The following is an 18002-nucleotide window of genomic DNA, read 5'->3' as shown; positions in this document are numbered from 1 at the left end:
CAATGCAAAGGCTCCATGTGAGTTGGCACGAGGGCCATGCCATGGCCCGGAGCACAGGGAGGTCACCACAGTGCTCAGCTCACCTCTGCTGCGGGCACTGACCCTAAAACAAACACCCCTCCTGTGCCCAGCCCCAGAAAGGGTGGCTGCCACCCTTTGGGGACCTGCAGCCCTGCAGCCAGGAGGGCTCTCAGACCTGGCACAGCCAGGGCTCTGCTGGCCACTCGCCGGGGCCAGTGGCCCGGAGCAGGGGGCGAGGTGTGGCAGCCGCTCCGTGCTGCTGCACATTCACCGCTGGGGCGAGAACGGGGAAGCGAAAATCGCTGGGGCTGGCCTCTCGCTTAGGGAAGGAGCCCCCGGAGCTGCCACGGGAGGGAGGAGGCCAAGCCCCAGCCCTGCTCCCTCCCCACGGACAGCAGGAAGGAGGAAAAGGAGGAAGCTTGGAGGGAAAGCCTCGATTATCGCGCAGGGAGTTCCCCGCGCCGCTCCGGGCCGTGCCCTGAGCTGGGTTTGAGCGCCGCGCTGCCGATCCCGGCTCCATAGATACCGGTGCCATGACAACCCTGACATCATCCCGGCTCCGGACGGGAGCTGCAGGGAAAGGAGGAGCCAGGAGGAGCCCACCCGCCCTGCTGCCACGGGGCTGTGGGGCTGGGGGCTCCTCCCGGCCCCAGCACAGCCCCTGCCCCCCGGCAGGGACCGTGCCACTGCGGGGGACCTGCGGGACAGTGTGTCACACCCCTCACACACACAGCCAAGGATTCCCGGGTGCTGGGTGCTGTCTCCAGCTCCTTTTGGCCCTCTGCTGCTTTGTCAGTCTGTTCTTCCTGGCAGGCTGGAAGCAGGGTTTAACTGTTGAAGCTCATAGCGATGCCACGCAGTTTTTCTCAATTCCAGGTGAGTCATCATCTCGCCAGGTCTATTTCTGACTCCCAGCAGGAAAAGCAGAATTCAGCCCTTCATTCCTCAATGCCACCAGCTCAGGAACCAGCACATTTTTCTAGGCAAAACCGAATGGCCGTGAAGAAAATGACAGGTTGGTCCCTCCTGCTTTCTGCTGGCAGGATGGCTCGTGGAGCCGGCCAGGGATGGGACCCCAGTGCCAAGAGCATCACTGCCAGCTCATCCCTGAATTGCAGGTCAGGAACAAAGACCAAATTAACTTGAAGGGATTACCCGAGGTGGGATTTTCAATCAGTTCAGCAGTTTAGAAGCAGCTGTTTCAGCATCCTCAAAAATCCGTTTCAGGCTTTGGGCACAAACCATCCCAAACCCATCAGCCCAGGGTTCCATGGCATGGCACGGGCTGCCCTGCTCCTCCAGGGTGGCAGGATGACAGGAGGCAGCAGGTTCCAGGGCTGCTGCAGGGAATCAGCTGGACCCCTGGGCTCTGCTCCTGGCTTTCTGATGATGTTGGGAAAACCACTTCTTTCTCCCTCTTTCTAACATGTCTTGCCCAGCTCATCTGCCCCAGCTGGAATTTTTAGACAATGCAAAGCACAAGGGAGCTGGGCACTGAATGTTTGAGATGTTACCCCAGAACAAATCATGACCATTTCCAGACAGGTATGGGTTTTACACCCTTCCAGGCATGACCAAGGTGCACTGAAACCTCTTCTCCTAAACTTGTCCTTTCTTTGGGGTTCATCCCCCCAGCTTCAGCTGCGTGCAGTGTTTATACAATCGTTGCCCACATCGTGGGGGTGCCAGTTTCCTCCCCCTGCTCCAGCTCAGAGAGAGCACAGGAGGTATCTCCAGCCCACATACAAACTGTCTTTCTGTCTCGCTTCCTATTGCTGCAGATCAACAGAAACACAGAGCCAGCCAATAATGGGGAAGGATATTGCACCTTCCACATTTTCCCATCAAATGGAGAACAGCAGCGTTTGGAAATGGCACTTCCCACAGTGTCAGTTTGATTTGAACAAGTTTTGTCTCTATTTACCATTCCACTGGATTCCAGGGACAGGGAACAAGGACAGGAAACAAACAGAGCAGCACGCAGACAACTGCCCAAGAGCTGCCCATGTCTTGATTTTACATTAATTTAATTAAATGTAGTAAATCTGTATCTGCTTTCTGCTTCTTCTGGTCATGCCAAATTCTTCCCTTTGTCTCTATCACAAAAAAACCCATCAGGTTTTCTCAGGGCTAAGTATGTGGACATGGCAACCTGGAGGAGACAAGATGTGGGGCTTTCTCCTTCTTCACAACCTGTCCCAGTCAGCCTGGTACCCTTTAGGTACTGGGAGGGGCTCCAAGCAGACTTTGAGCCTTCTCTTCTCCAGGCTGGACACCCCCAGCCCTCCCAGCCCTGGGAGCAGTGACCTCAACACATCCATCTTTTCCTTGTGTGTGGGGCCCCAGAGCTGGACAGGAGCCCCCGGTGGGAAAAGCAAGGTGAAACCACCTTTATCTGAGAGCAGCCCCACCAGTGTGTGTTTGGAGTGAAGCAATCCCAGCGTGCAGGACTCAGCCTGGCTGCAGGACCAGACAAGGGGGCTGGGGGAGCTCTGGACACGGATTGCAGCCACCGGATCAGCAGCTCCCCGTGGTCTGAGCCGGCCTGGCACGGCGTGGGTGGGAAAACAGCTTGTCCTTCACATTCCCCGGGCAGCAGGCCTGAAACAGCACTTTGAGACATGTTTAGTTGTTGCTCTGAAATGCTTTGCTTGCCCTTCATTAGAGCTTGGCTGATGCTGCTTTCTGCCATCAAATGAGAAATGAAAATGAGAGTTGATGGGAATATTGGGAAGAGCTCTGAAGTCCATAGGGCCCAGGAGCAGAGAGAATGGGTTTCCTGATGAGAGCCCACTGCCACTAGAAAGCTCTTCATGCTTTCCACCCTGAGAGATCCAAAAATATCTGGAAGATCTTTTACTAGCTGGTTACTCATCTGCTTGTGAAACAGTTCTCAGGTGGGATTCAGCACTCACTGTACATGAATAAACCCAGGAAAAGTGTGCCAGAAAAAACTGTGGAACACTTTGCTGACTGAAATCACCGAGGGGAGGTCGGGCTAACGCAGCTCGGTGAGCTGAGGTAGCGCTGGTTTTGAACAGGGGACTTGGTCTCTCAGTGCTTGCGTAAAACCCAAACTGAACCCAACCCCAAAGGGTTTCAAAACTCCTCTCAGCGGCTCAGGAGGGAACTCACATCTGCTCCTCCAAATTCCTCCCAGCATGAAAATTTCGGGGCTTTTGGCAAATCAGAATCTAATCTGATTCAGCCACTGCTGCCCACCTTGGGGGAGCTTGAAGAAGGGGAACAAGGTCTTTGCTGTCCCAGACTGGCCTCCTTAGGAGCACACCAGCAGTCCCTCTGTGCTGGGTGTGCCAGCCAACAGCTGACCTTGGTGCCTGCCACCTGCAGCTGTGGCACAGCTGAGCAGAGCTGGCAGGTACCCTAAAGGGTACCAGGCTGACTGGAACAGGTTTTTAAGAAGGAGAAAGCCCCACATCTTGTTTCCTCCGGGTTGTCATGTCCACATACTGAACCCTGAGAAAGCCTGATGGGTTGTGGTTTTTTTGTGATAGAGACAAAGGGAAGAATTTGGCATGACCAGAAGAAGCTGTGGCACAGCTGAGCAGAGCTGGCAGGTACAAGGACCTGGGGCAGCTCGAGCCGTACTGGACGTGAAGAGCATCCACAGCTCCACCAAGCTGTGCTGCCAAAACACACTGAAAATAAAAAAAAAAAAGCTTTGTTTCTTAACTGAACACAACCCCACAGGTCCTCAGATTCACGAGCAGGATACAACCTGACGGAAAAGAGATTTGTGGGGTGGATGAAGATGAGGGATTTTATAAGTGTGAACGCTCTCAGGCCCAGGCTTGTGCAGCACAAGCCCATTAAAACAGCCTCCCCAAAAGAGATTTTCATCTAAACAGGAAATACAGGCCAAGACTGCCCTAACAGCTATTTTTACCCCCCTTATGCAGAAGTGAAAGTGTGGCTGCAGAAGATGAAGGGACTTACCTGGTGTTTAGCAAGAAGCTTATGACTAAAAAAGAACTGAATTTTGATCTGCAGAGCCTCCAGCCACATGCTCTGGCCACAGGGCATTGTCTCCTTTACATCTTTTATATCTTTTACCCCATCTAAGCAGCAGAACATGAGGCACAGTCACAGAATCCACTTTTTTTATTATTTTTTTTTTAATTTTATGCACACCTGGATGGAAAAAGCAGGGAAAGCCCAGCTTTGCCTGACCATACCCAGAATTCACAGGGCAAGTCTCCATCCAGCAGTGGGACTTGAGCTTAGAGCTAAAGCTTGGTGTTCTGAGAAACATGGAAGGTTTTAGGGGCTGCATTAAATGCCTGGTGGGACAGACATTAAATTAACTGGAAACAGCGTTTTATTCTGCTTCCAAGTGCAGACTTTAGCTGCAGGCAGAGGAATAACACATCCCTCATTTTAGTAATTAGACAAGAGGCTTGCACACTCATTTGGAAAGTAACTGAAGGCACCAAAATCTCCTCCCTAAGTCACAGGAAAGGGACTAGGATGAGGTGAAACACTTGGTGTCTGGAGCAGTCTTGTTCCAGAGATGGGTGAGAGGTGGAAAAGTCAAGGAAATGCAAGGAAGTGCAAGGAAATACATGGCAGTACAAGGAAATACATGACAATAGAAGGAAATACACGGCAATAGAAGGAAATACACAGCAATAGAAGGAAATCCATGGCTATAGAAGGAAATACATGGCAATAGAAGGAGATACATGGCAATAGAAGGAAATACACAGCAATAGAAGGAGATACATGGCAATAGAAGGAGATACATGGCAATAGAAGGAGATACATGGCAATAGAAGGAGATACATGGCAATACATCCTCTGTTGCCCTCTGCTGTTGGCTTGGTCAGATGTGGAGGGAATTTTCCCGGTAGCTCCCCGTGGGAAGCACACTGCAGCCACCAACAGCAGCCAAGGAGAACCACGGGATGTGCTGGACGGGAGGGAAAACTGGGACACGGAGGGAAAACTGGCACCAGGACGGGGCTTCTGGGTTTGGAGGGAAAGCATCAGCCTGCACTAGCACAGCACGTGGGAGTGGAGGGCACCTTTCCATGGGATGCCAGGGCAGGTCCCAGTGCCAGGGTCACCATCAGGGTGCCAGCCCATGCCAGCTGCTGGGTCCAGAGAAATGCCAGCAGAACTTTCTGGGCTGGACCAGCCACCCCTCACCAGGACTGTCACATGCCAAGGGGAACACAGCTTGGCAAAGGCTGTGGCTGTCAGACTTGGGAGCTGATGGTTCCTGTGGGTCCCTTCTGACTGAGGGTATTCTGTGATTCTGTTGTGGAAACCTTAACAGCAGTTACAAATATTCGGAAATGACAGAAAAATCAGCTCCACCTGGGTTGTTTTTTGGTTTTTTTTTTTGGTTTTTTGGGTTTTTTTTTACATGCATCAGCACAGAGAAAGGCACCAAACCTCATTTATCCTCAGCAAACAGCCTTTGTTCACAGTTTTGTAGAAGATGCCAACCACCATCATCCCTGCCCTGTGACTGACACCTGAACTGAGGGTTGGCCAGCCTGGAAGCAAGATCTGGTGTTCATCAACACTTCCCTGTGGGACTGATCCAGAGCCCCAGCTGGTCCCAAGGCTGACCCTCACCCCCCTGGATTACAATTTAACTGATTTGTCTCTGTGCCATTACCTGTGGTTTGTTTTCCATGTTTTATTACTTTCCCCATTACCCTACAAAATCAAGAGTTGACTTTACATCACCTGGTTGGCTGTGCTTGATCCTGACTTCAAATAATACTGGACAGCTCCTCTCCATCCTTCAGACAAAAGCCCTGAGCAGCCATTCCAGGGATGGAATAAAACCCCAACAAAATCAGTGCTTAGAGGGAGAGAAAAGAAAAACCCTAAAAAATCCAAACCCTTCCCTCTCCAAGCCTGTAAAACTCCAACAGGAAGAATCTCCCACACTGCCTGGAACAGACTGAAGCAAAAGGCATGAGAAAACAAAGCAACTCTTGGGAATCCTTCTGTAAACAGGAGCCTGCATGCACCCAACACACTGCAAAGGAGCAGCTAATCCCTGGAAAAATGTCAAAGGCACAGTGCTGCTTCTGCCAGCATCTGCAAGCCTGCCTGCCATCCATGGAACAGATGATTCCCCCAGGGCTCCCTGCTCTTTGCTTTTGGGGAGGGAATAAAAATCCTAAAAAAAGAAGGAAAAGACGTGAAGCACGGTTTGAATGCAAGCCAGCCCATGAAAACAGGGATTTGGGAAGCTGCAGGGTTGGTCAGGCTCCTGTCACACAGCAGCAGCTCTGGAGCAAGGTCCCACAAGCTCCTTGGGCAGCACCTGCTCCTGGCTCTGCTCTTCAGGGAGCTCCTCGCATGGAGAGGAAGCAGCTTCCCCTTTCCAGGAAATGGGATTGCAAACCCTGCCCTTCAGGGATGCCACCCTGCCCCAAACCAGCCAGAGCTGAGCTACTCCCAACCCTAATGCTGCCCCTTGCACTGTCAGCAAGTCAAAAACAATCACTGGGATCCTATAAAAATTCCCCATATAAAAGCAAACTCCGATGTGACAGGACCTGCTGTGCAAATTCCTGCATTGTTGTAGGGCCAACAGAGAACTGCATCAATTCTACAGCACAAGAGGAAAGGATCAGGAGCAGCCCCACCTCGTCTGATCAATCCACACAGAATCACAGTTTGCCTGAGCCACCAAACTATAATATACACATATAGAACTATATATTTATATTATTTTATATATATTTATATATGTTTTGTATATATAACAGTAGTATCTTGGCATGCAGGGGTTAGACCCACCAGCACAGCATGATGCCTTTTCCTAAGATCCCATGCAGTAGGAGTGAACAGGAGTGAACTCAAGTTGCTTTATTATTTTTACATCAACAGGAAATATAATCTGAATACAGAGATTTTTAAAACTAGATTTAATCAAGTGCAATTAGTAGAGAATTCACAATTTGCTGTACACAAGTATGAGGACCTCCAGTGGAAATTCCTTACCCAGACTAAAACTTGTGGTACAAATGAGCAGCAGAACAAATCCCCCCAATCCTCACATGGCCAAGTCCACAGAGGTGAGGCTATGCCTGAGAAACAACTACATCAGAGCTCTTCTGCCAAGCCAAAACCACGAGGGAACAAAGTGCAAGAAGAGATTTTATCAAGTGGCCATTTGGTAAAGATAGAAACTGCTCTAGAAGCATCCTGGCCACAGCTGGTGGCCTCATTTTCAGGCAGGATTTGCTAAAGACACAGACTCAGCTTGAAGGCTCCTCCCAAGCCCTGCCAGGACAGGACAGGCTTCTCCTCCTGCACTGCACAGCACCTCCCTGAAGCACACAAAGTGACCAGAATGTGTTGATACACCCTCACCCAGGGTGTGCTGGGAGCCTGCTGCTCCCTGAGCCTGGCCAGCAATGCCAGGACTGGCACAGGGCAGTGCAGCTCCCCAGCCTGCTCCCCTGGCACAGGAAGGTGACAAAGGATGGCACAGATGTTTCACCAACCTGCTTGTTCACACTGAAACAAAGGAGGGAGAAATCTCATCATCTGCTCCGTGGGCGAGGACATTGTCACACAGAACAGTGCAGGGCAGACTGGGATGGAAGAACACTGAATTCCTGCTTTAGCACAACCAAACCCACAGGGAGATGCCTGCCCACACCCCCAGCTGCTAAGAGTGGCCTGAGAGACCTGAGTCAGCTGGGTCCTGCCTGCAAAAAGGGAGAGCTGCAGCCCTTTTGTTGGTCCTCTCCCCTCTAGTGGATCCCAGTGGGCTTTGTTTTGGGGGCTGAGTTTATTACCAAAAGACAAAATCCAAGAGCTGGGGTTTATTTGTTCTAAGAAACCTCAGCATGGTGCTAGGGAAATTTTCTGAGCACTTTTAATAGCCTGAGTGACAGCTTCAGTCACACTCTTCATGCAGTACCTTGTTATCAGTTCATTTGGGTCTGTGTTTAGAAATGTTATGACACAAAAAGTTCAGAAATAATTAGTCCATAAAACTCCAACATTTACTTAACAGACCTGACTTGAAAGGACCTGACTGTGCCACAAAATATTAAAATGTGTTTCCAAAGGTGTTCCTGGTTCTCTAACCACTAAGGAGCCCCACACAGTGGTGTGAGGAGCAAAGGCTCAGATAAGAGGTGCCTCTGCTCTAATTACAGCAGCACCATTAACCTTTCCAGTCAAAACCTGCCAAAAGTTCACAGGTGTGCTGTGAGGCACAACATCAGGAAGCTCAATAAAACAGGCAAGAAAACCTCAGCGGGAAACAGGGAAAGGAAAAAAAACCTGTTGCTGTCAGGGTTTGTGCAAACCTCTCCCAGCCAGGAGTGCAGGAAGGGATGAGATCACCAGCTACGTGAAGAACTTGAAATGATTTTGACTCTGTTTTGTCCTCTGACATGGTAAGTTGAAACACAAAACCAAATTGAGAAATCTGGGCTCTGTATTTTAGTGTTTAAATCAGATGTACCTGCCCTCAGGACTTTTACCAAAGGAATTGGATGAAAGAGTAACAACAAATGTTGGAGATCCTGGAAAGAAATCCATGGGTACAGACTTGGCACAAAACCCAGCATGAATTTTCTCTATCAGAACAACAGAAATGAAAATGACAATTAATCAGATGCATCTTCTAAAACATCAGGCAATGCCTGCCGAGAACACCACTGTGTTCAGGGAAAATGAATTCTAGCACAGAAATAAGCAAATGCCCCCAAAATCAGGAAATGTCATCATGAAATGAGTTTGTCAGTGGCCCAATCTCAGAGGTTTCTGGCAGCCTCAACCCCTCAGGCACCATTACTTATCAAAACATCATTGGGATAGGATTTTCAATTCTCCTTTTGGCATTGGTTCAGCTCTGAATCAGTCCCACACAAACAGAGTTACTGACTCCCTGTGTCCCTGCAGCAGCTCCACGCGGACTGCACGGCGGTGCTGCATTCCCAGAGCAATCCCTGCGGGTTAATCACAGCTCCCATCCTTCCAGCCATCCCTCCAGCGCTCATCCACACGGGAGCAGTCGAATTCTGACTTCCCCAGCTTTCTGTTCACCTCGTTGTGCAGCAGACACAGCCACTGGGAGAAGTTTCTCCTGGTGCTCGTGTCGGGTTGGTTTGTCCGTAATCTGCAAGCAGGGAATGGGAAACAAATTAGTGGAAACTTCTGAGAAGGGAGCTGAGAGCAGCAGAAAACTTTATCACAGAATCCCAGAATGGTTTGGGTTGGAATGGATTTTAAAGATCATCTCATCCCAAGCCCCTGCCATGGGCAGGGACTCCTTCTACCAAATCAAACACCTCAGCCCATTTCCGTCCTTGCTTCCAATACTGAGATTGCCTATACAAGGCACTGTAGAGGGTAGAAGAACACTTGTCTCCTGAAAACCAAATTATTCCAAGTCCCAGTCTAATTCCACAACTGTTCATAAGCCCATTTTGAACCAGAAAACTCCATTATCACTTCAGGGAGGCCTTGGGGGCAGCACAGAACCCAACAGCATGAGGACAGGTGTTTGTTTTTTGAGTAAGTGCATCTGTGATTGATGCAATAATGGAAGAAACCAGCCCAGGTAGCTACAAACCCCACGTGCAGGAAGAGCTGCTGATATGCAAACTAGCTGCTGCAGCACAGCACTTCTGGCAAGCCCCTCCAGCACAAAGAGCTGCTGAGGCCACTCACCTGTCCATCAGAGCCTCAAAAAAACCTGCTGAGGAAACTCACCTTTCCCTCAGATCCTCAGAAAACCTGCTGAGGCCAGTCACGTGTCCTTCAGAGCCTCAAAAACCCCACTGAGGAAACTCACCTTTCCCCAGATCCTGAAAAAACCCTCTGAGGGTTTTCCCACTCACCTCTCCCTCAGGTCCTCCGCGCAGTGCTCGCAGGGGTAGAACTTGGAGAAGAGGTTGATGAAGTCCCTCATCTCCTTCTGCTGTGCCCCGGAGGGCTGGTCGGGGTAGTAGGCAGCCATGGTGTGCAGGAAGGCCCAGGTGCTGCGGCCCAGCTGCTCGCTGTCCAGGGGACAGTCTGGAGGGGGCTCCTTCACCTCCGTGACCTCCACGTCCTGCAGAGGGACAGAGCGGTGTGAGGGGACAGCGGGGTGGGTGGGGAAACAGCCCTTTTGTGCTGGGTGGGAAGGTGAGATGGCGGAATAGGTCCTTCACATCCTTTCTGAGGGCATGGCAGAGCCCCCTCACACCTTCTAAGGAGACATGGCAAAGTCCCCCTCACACCTTCTGAGGGGACATGGCAAAGTCCCCCTCACACCTTCTGAGGGGACATGGCAGTGTCCCCTCACACCTTCTAAGGGGACATGGCAGTGTCTCCTCACACCTTCTGAGGGGACATGGCAAAGTCCCCCTCACACCTTCTGAGGGGACATGGCAGTGTCCCCTCACACCTTCTGAGGAGACATGGCAGAGCCCCTTCACACCTTCTGAGGGGGACATGGCAAAGTCCCCCTCACACCTTCTGAGGGGACATTGCAGAGCCCCCTCACACCTTCTGAGGGGACATGGCAGTGTCCCCTCACACCTTCTGAGGGGACATGGCAAAGTCCCCCTCACACCTTCTGAGGGGACATGGCAAAGTCCCCCTCACACCCTCTGTGGGGACAAGGCAAAGACTTTTCACACCCTCAGGGGACATGGCAGAGCTCCTCTCACACGCTCTTTAGGTCAAGGCAAGGACCCTTTCACACCCTCAGAGGACACGGCAGAGCCCCCCTCACACCTCAGCGGGAGCAATGGCAGAGCCCCTCATCCCCAGGGAGAAGATGGGGACTCCCTTCCCATTCCCACCGAAGGGAACCCTGTCCCCGGCTCCTTCACACCCCGAAGGGGACACGCAGCCTCGTCCCACTTGCGGGGGCGGGATGGAGGACGGAGGGAGCGCTGCAGGGACTGAGGGTCGCCAGGGGTTCCGGGGAGGGCTCCCGCCGCGCCTCACCGCGCCGCCCGGGGCCGTCTGCTTCCTCTGCTCGCGGAACCAGCTCTTGAAATCCGTGCAGGCTCGGCATGGCTTCTTGGACGGCTCCCCCGCCGCACCGTGCGGGACGGCGAAGGGGAAGGAGCCGCTGTCGGTGCCCGGGAAGGGCGCGTAGCCGCGGCCCGCCCGGCCCTCGCTGGGCGCCGCCATGCTGGCGCGCGGTGCAGGCCGGGCCGGGGCGGCGCCATTCGCGCCCGGGCGGCGTGAGGGGGCTGGCGCCCGGCGTGCGCCCGAGGGCCGTTCCTGAGGTGGTTTTACCGAAAAACCGCAGCAAACTCCGTGTTTAAATGTCGTGTGTGAGGAGAACGCGACACTCCGCTGTGTGCATCCTTGGTTTTCGCTTCACATCGCCCTTGGGGTGTGGTGGAGCTGTGCTCACCCGCACAGCGGGAGGCTGAAGGGGGTCTCGTCTCCTTCCTCTCTACGTGAGGGGGCTCAGCCATGTGAAAAACGCCAATCACTTGTTTTTAGAATTTTAAAAATTTAATAGTAATAAAATGGTTATAAAATAGTAATATAATAAAAATAATAAAATTTGAACATTTGAGGTTAGCACAATATGAGACAATAAAAACAGAGATAGGGACGGCCGGGTACATTTTTCAGGGCAACACAAGCCCGAAAAAGGACACCCGTTAACAGAGGATTAACCCTTAAAAACAATCGCCTGTTGCATATTCATACACCTCATACATGATGCATAAATTCCATTCAAACACAGGATTCCTTTTGGTCACTGTCAGCTTCTTCCTCTCAATCCTCATGCCGTCTTCCAGTCTGAGCGAGGCGGGAAGAAGTTAGTTTTCTGCTGATAAGGGAGCAATAAATTCCCTTTCTCTGAAAGATTCAGGGTCCTGTGGCTCCTATCTGGTGCGAGTCCTTTCTTAAACAAATATCTTGCATAGCATAGTTTCTATTTTAACATTATGTTATAACCTAAAACTATATTTACGAAAATTAATACAGCATAACTTTCTAACATACACATACAATATTCATTTTAATACTTGCGAAAAGCCAATCATAAAATACACATTTTTTTCACAGCCATGATCCCCCTGAGAGTGTGAGGGACTCTGCCATGTCCCCCTGAGGGTTCCCTCAGTGAGTGCCCCCTCATTGGCCCTCCCAAATGAGCACAAAAAATATGTATAAATATGTGTTCCTATGAGGTCTGGAGCATCTCTGTGATGAGGAGAGACTGCAGGGGCTGGGCCTGGTCAGTCTGGAGAAGGGAAGGCTGCGAGGGGATCCATCAATCCATACAAATCCCTCCCAGGGGTGTCAGAGGATGGTGCCAGACTCTGTTCAGTGACAGGGTGAGGAGCAATGGCCAGGAACTAAAACACAGCAAGTTCCACCTGACAGGAGGAGGAACCTCTTTCCATGAGAGGGGAAAGAGCCGAGCCCTGACACGGCAGAGCCTGGAACAGCTGCCCAGGGAGGGTGTGCAGCCTCCCCCAGGAGCCATCCCAAACCCAGTCCTGTGTCACCTGCTCCAGGTGACCCTGCCTGGGCAGGGGCTGCCCTGGATGAGCTCTTCCACACTGAACAATTCTGGGATTCCGGGATGTGTAGACACTGAGTGTGGCAGAGCCCATGGCACACAGCAGCTCTTCGTGCCAGCAGTGCTGGCAGGCACCTCAGCGTTATCTCCAGCAGAGTCATACAATCAACAGGGCGATTTTATGGACAAACAAGTAGATAACTCCATTCAACTCAAGCTCCTTTATAGCAGCACGCCCATATGAAGTGCTCCATGTTTTTAACACCTGTCACATGCTTGTAAATCCATGCGGAGGGAGGATTTTCCTCTTTCTGGGAGTGTTGGCACGTGTTACACCAGGGCAGGCTCTGCCTGGGAGTGGCTGGGCTCCGTGGGTTGATGGAGAGCCAGACCTGGTCCCAGGATCTTGGTCTTCAGTGGATATTTAACATTTTTTCTTTTATTCCCAGAGAGCTTGTGAGCACATGAGGGTGGTGACCTGGGCAACTGTCCAGCCTGGCATCAGACTTTGGAGCTTGCTCTTTCACCCCTTGGAAATGTTAATTATCTGTGGCCTTACAAAATATTTAATAGAGGTCAGAGAGGGAAAACTTGGAGAGCAGCACAGACTTGCTCTCATCCTTCTTTTTGCCTTGATTCTGTCATGCTCTTAAAGGTTTGAGAGCCACAAGTCTCCTACCATGAACAATGTGAATTTTGTATCTACTTCAACTTTTCTCCTGTTCATTACCTGTAGGTCAAATGAAAAATATTATTATTTTGTTTAATGCAAACAAATGTACGTCCAGAATGGGGCTGGACCAAAATGTCACTTTATATATAAATATATATATATGTGATTTATTCAACACAGTGTAGTGTAAAATATGTATTAGAAAAAGCATCATTTTAGAGAAATACCTCAAAGACATGCCCTCAAAAATACTTTAACACTTGGTGTGTTTCATGTGGAAGTGGCTGAGCTGTTCCTGCTCTGTGGAGCACTGAGCTGATGGTCTGGATCTCCATCTTGGGGTCTCTATCTACCAGTGCTCCTTTATTTTTATTTATTTGCTACTTCTTGGGAATATTTATGTGCTGATTTTTGTTAGAAAGGGAGAAGACACATGAGTAACTGGTAGGAACTGCTGGAATGACTTTGTCTGAAGTTGTAGACAACTATAAAGATAAATTTCACACGCAAAGGAAAGATCAAGTAGGGACAGCAACGTTTTTATGTCTGTTTTCCTTGCCCGCCAATAAATGTTTTAACTGATGCTCATGACCTCATTAATTTTTGTAAAGTCGGGAAAAAAGAGAATGAGATACTGAGGGAATTTCCTCTAGAGCTTTATTGTTTGGTCTTCAAGCAATTAAACAGGTGCAGAGATGTTACTGGGCCACAGCAATCTCCTGGTTTGGCCGTTAGCAGACTTTGCTTCCTTGATTGTGATTTAATTTATGGATTCAGTTAAAATATCATCATTTTTATTGAAAAGGAAAAGCTTTGAAGGAGGCTGTTGGTTACAGAGATTTGTGCTCCATGTTGCTCCCCTCGCCCCTTTCCTGCTCAGCTCTAGGAGCAGAGCTGCCTCTTTAGGAAAATTTTCTCCCCTTGCCTTCAGGTCCAGCATCAGCTTGGATTTTAAAGTTTAAAAAATGGAGAAATGCTCCAATTCAAGTCAGAGCAAGGAAATTCACTTTACTGTCTCTAAATGATTCCAAGTGCGGAGCCAAATTATTTCCATCCAAAGGAAGGAATGTGGTGCAGAGCCGGGGAAGGATGAGGGAACATTCCCTCCTGCTCCCCCTTGCACAGCCCTAACCCACCCAACCTCTGCTCCCAGCACTGATTCAGGAGCTGGAGTGTGCTAGAGCCTGTTACCAAACAAACTCCTCACACAAATTCGATTTTGGGGAGGAATCCTTCCCCGTGAGGGTGGGCAGGCCCTGGCACAGATTCCCAGAGCAGCTGTGGCTGCCCCTGGATCCCTGGCAGTGCCCAAGGCCAGCTTGGACAGTTTGGAGCACCCTGGGGTGGTGGAGCACCCTGGATTGTATTCCTGCAATACAGCAGGAAGCTGTCTTGTATTTACATGTAAGAATGTGAGCCTAAAGTCTGACCAGTGATAAAGCAGCACCAGGAATTAGTCATAGACTTGTTTGAGAAATTACAGCCAAGTAGGAAATAGCAACAACATCAAAAAAAGGTGTTCATTTCTAGCTAAGTGGATCATATTGATCCTCTCTGCCTGTGTAAGAACTTTATCACCTGTAAAATTTCCCAAAAGTATGAATTTATCCCCAGATATCAGGAAGAAGCCTGCAGCCCCCCTGCCAGGGAATGGCTGAGATGTCTCAGTTCAGATCCATCCAGAACTGCTGAAATGTGTTCAGAACAGTCTGAAGTGAAGGACAGCACAAGGCACTGCCTTGCTCAAATCTGGGCACCTACACCCGACACTGCGTTTGTTCTTTTAAAGTTGGTGCCATTTTTATGTGTGGATCCTCTTGCTGATTAAAATGAGAATCCATGGGTAATGGTGATGGCAGGGGCAGGGAGAAAACCAAATCATTTCTGCAGATTGGTTTTGGTGGCCCTGCTTGTGTTGTGCTCCAATCCATCTCCTCCTTCCCAGACCCACTCCGAGCATCCCTGGAACAGTTCATCCATTCTGAGGACAAACACAGCAAAACTGGGGGTTCCTATTGTCCTCTTGAAAAACAAAGTCTTCAGGGAGCAGCTCCTGTTCCACTTGGCTTTGCAAAAGGGGAGTTGCTTCTGATTTGGGGCGATTCCTTTTTTCCAGAAGGAGGTCTAAGGAATTTAACAGAAGTCTCCTTCAGTGGAAGAGGTTTTCCTCAGGCAACAGCTGCTATGCTTGGACTCATTAAGAATTAAACCCAAATGTTCCTTCCACATTGCTCTTCTCCCACCAGGCTTTTGAGTGGTCTGGTTTTCCCTGGTTTCTGAAGGGGCCAAGGAACACAAGTTGCTGTCTTTGCTCTGAAATATGGGTGGACTTTTAGCTAGAGCTCCTGGTGCTGGTGGAATCCCCAGGAGAGATAAGGCTTTGCATCTCTGCTCCTCGATGGCCGTGGGGAATGAGGAAAGAGTGGGATGAGCATCTCTGACTAATCTGGAAGGAACACAACGGTCTTGTCTCCGATCAATTTACTATATTTAGCATGATGTAAGAACAGATTTTCCCCAAGTGAAAACAGTATTTCTCCATGCTCGCTGGTGCTTGCTGCGCTTGCTGTTGGCTGTACTGGTGTTGCTGGGATTTTCTCCCACCAGATTTTGGAATGTGGGCAGGCTGCGCAGTGCAGAGCCTCAAACCCCCTTGGAAACTCCACCCTCCTTTTCTTCTGCCTTCACATCTCATTCCTGGGTCACAGCACGTCCACAAAACCCTGGCCTCATGCCATGCACTCATCAAACACCGTGTTTTCCTGAGAAAATAATTCAGGGAACCTCCTCTTCTTGAAGAAGCTTAAGTTACATTCTCACCCTTTCTGGAAGATTCCTTCATGAATCACACTTTTGTATTTTGCAGAAGCTTAGGAAAACATGTCATTTTTATAAAAGAACTATGAAATTATTTCAACAAGTGCTTGGTGAACAAGAGCCTGGCTGCTGTGCATGCCCCAGGCAGCGAGCAAAGCTCCTGAGACAGGCAGAGCTCTCCCTGGGCTGGCCAGGGCCATCCCAGGGGCTTTGTAAAGAAAATGACACCTGGGGAGTGAGATTTGAGGACTTTGATGTGATGCTGTGATTTTGGATCCTGAACTAAAGCTGCCTGTGAGGAGTGAGTGCCCCAATGCACTGAAGAGGGATGTGATGGAGTGGGAAAGGGCTGAGCTGCTGCCTGGGCTCAAAGGGTTCCTGAACTGCCACAGAGAAATGCTTTAGTGGCTGCAGCAGCTGCTGGAATTAGGAGAAAATGAAATACTTTCTTCTGGATTAGTTACTGCAAAATCTCTCATCCCAGCCTGTGTGAAAGTTCAACTGCTTCCTTTGTTCCTGAAGTGAAGGAGACTTTTGTCAACTCCAGTGTCTGGGTTTTCATTATTCTTTTTAAATAAAGGTCTGTTTCTCTATTTATTAAAAGTCTAAAACCTCTTTGTACTTTTAAAATCGGCTTTTAGCATCTGGGCTTTTCATTAAAGGTGCTGATAGGCCATGTGTCATCACAGGTGACCTTCAAGAACAGTAAAGGGCAGGTTTTGATCCTGAAGGTGAGCAAGGGAAAGATGAAGCTTTTCCTCCAGCTTTGTTCCAGGCCCCCCCTGGCTGTGCCCACAGCTCCTTTCTGTATCTCTTCCTCGCAGCTGCAGTGTCCTGGGGGTGGTTTGAGGACTTTTCCTCTCTTTGCCTTTCCTGTGGTGGCCACAGAAAGAGAAATCCTGATGCAGAGTCCCACACATCATCAGCCATGAGGGGCACAGGTCACTCAGCAGCCCAGACACGACTTGTGTGTGTGGGAAAGATGTTCAGAACACAGCTGCTCCTCTCCAAGCATTTGGGACAAGGCTGTTTCTTGCTGGACCTGGAAAATGGCTCAGGAGGAGCTGGAGAGGAGCTGCCTTTGGCTGCCCCTGGGCATCTGTGCGCTCAGATTCTGCTTCTACTGAAATTACTCCTCATCCACACGGAAATGAATAGAAAAGCAGAGCATCAGTGTTCATTTGTCATGGAAGAGAGGCTGATCTTGGGATGGGAATATCAGTGGGACAGCCCTGGTGACTGTGGGGCCTTCCTGCACCTCTGGCTGACCTACTTCATCTTCCCAGCCGTGGCCAGTCTGGGGCAGGCAGCCTGGTGTGGCTCCCTGTGACAGTGCCTTAGTCACCTGCTGTGACACAAACGTGTTTCTGTCCCCAGAGGGGCAGTTTGTGGCTGGAGTGAGGCTCCTCGAGCAGCAGAGCTGCACCTTGGTGGGGTGCAGGAAGCTCTCTTGGAGCACACTGCAAAATGATGGGAGTCTTTATGGAAAAATCCGTGTTTCCTGCATCTTGGCAAAGCCGGGCAGGGCAATATTACATATTGCCTGTTAATTTATGATCTCTTTGGTACCTTGTAAAACAACAAAGGAAAATTAACTGCTGCCCTCAGAGCCGTGTAAATAAATATAGGTGATGAAACAGCAGCATCCAGTAATTCTTGCTGAGTATCACTTTTTCTGGGCAGACCCCTCCTCCTCTGCCATTAATTATTACCCATGAGGAGGCACTGATTTATAGCAGGATGACATGGAAACTGTAGAAGACACAAAGTAAACTTGATAATGCCAGAAAAACAATGTTTGTCTTGTTTTTTTATAAGCGAGTCCAAATGCATCCAGCAGAGGAGTGGAGTTATGGCCTCTGCTGGGGGTTACCCATCCTTGCCGACAGGAATGGCCCTGCCATGGCTGGGAGCTGTGGAGAGCTTGGAGGAGCACCTTACCCTTCCAAGGGCCGTCTGGCCCAGCCTCCTTCTGGTTTCGTAGGCGGTGTCACTGCA

General features: G+C 50.0%; 1 protein-coding gene and 1 long non-coding RNA gene across 3 annotated transcripts; one reads left to right on the top strand and one right to left on the bottom strand.

Moving 5' to 3' along the window:
* Nucleotides 1-664: 664 nt before the first annotated feature.
* LOC135281329 (uncharacterized) lies at nucleotides 665-2022 on the top strand. Of its 2 annotated transcripts, none has more exons than XR_010348004.1 (3): nucleotides 665-897; nucleotides 1461-1566; nucleotides 1803-2022. It is a non-coding gene; the product is annotated as an uncharacterized LOC135281329 (long non-coding RNA). The 2 variants fall into 2 exon arrangements; XR_010348005.1 differs by having other exon boundaries at nucleotides 665-1036.
* A 4839-nt stretch (nucleotides 2023-6861) lies between these two features.
* GFER (growth factor, augmenter of liver regeneration) lies at nucleotides 6862-11197 on the bottom strand. Its single transcript, XM_064390075.1, has 3 exons — nucleotides 10969-11197; nucleotides 9873-10084; nucleotides 6862-9148 (listed from the first exon to the last, which is right to left on the bottom strand). The coding sequence occupies exons 1-3, from the start codon at nucleotides 11155-11157 to the stop codon at nucleotides 8986-8988; spliced, it is 564 nt and encodes a 187-aa protein (XP_064246145.1). The 5' UTR covers nucleotides 11158-11197; the 3' UTR covers nucleotides 6862-8985.
* Between the last annotated feature and the right edge of the window lie 6805 nt (nucleotides 11198-18002).

Source organism: Passer domesticus, chromosome 15 (assembly GCF_036417665.1).
Source record: "Passer domesticus isolate bPasDom1 chromosome 15, bPasDom1.hap1, whole genome shotgun sequence".
In the NCBI taxonomy this organism is placed as follows: domain Eukaryota; kingdom Metazoa; phylum Chordata; class Aves; order Passeriformes; family Passeridae; genus Passer; species Passer domesticus.
This window is presented reverse-complemented; position numbering and strand designations above follow the sequence as displayed.

What these genes read in the sequence shown, in the direction of transcription:
- GFER (XM_064390075.1), bottom strand. Translation starts at nt 11,157, where the DNA reads ATGGCGGCGCCCAGCGAGGGCCGGGCGGGCCGCGGCTACGCGCCCTTC. An exon ending in AGACGGCCCCGGGCGGCGCG is followed by an intron (nt 10,085 to 10,968) that starts GTGAGGCGCGGC and finishes GTCCCTCTGCAG; the next exon opens with GACGTGGAGGTCACGGAGGT. An exon ending in GCGGAGGACCTGAGGGAGAG is followed by an intron (nt 9,149 to 9,872) that starts GTGAGTGGGAAA and finishes CCCTGCTTGCAG; the next exon opens with ATTACGGACAAACCAACCCG.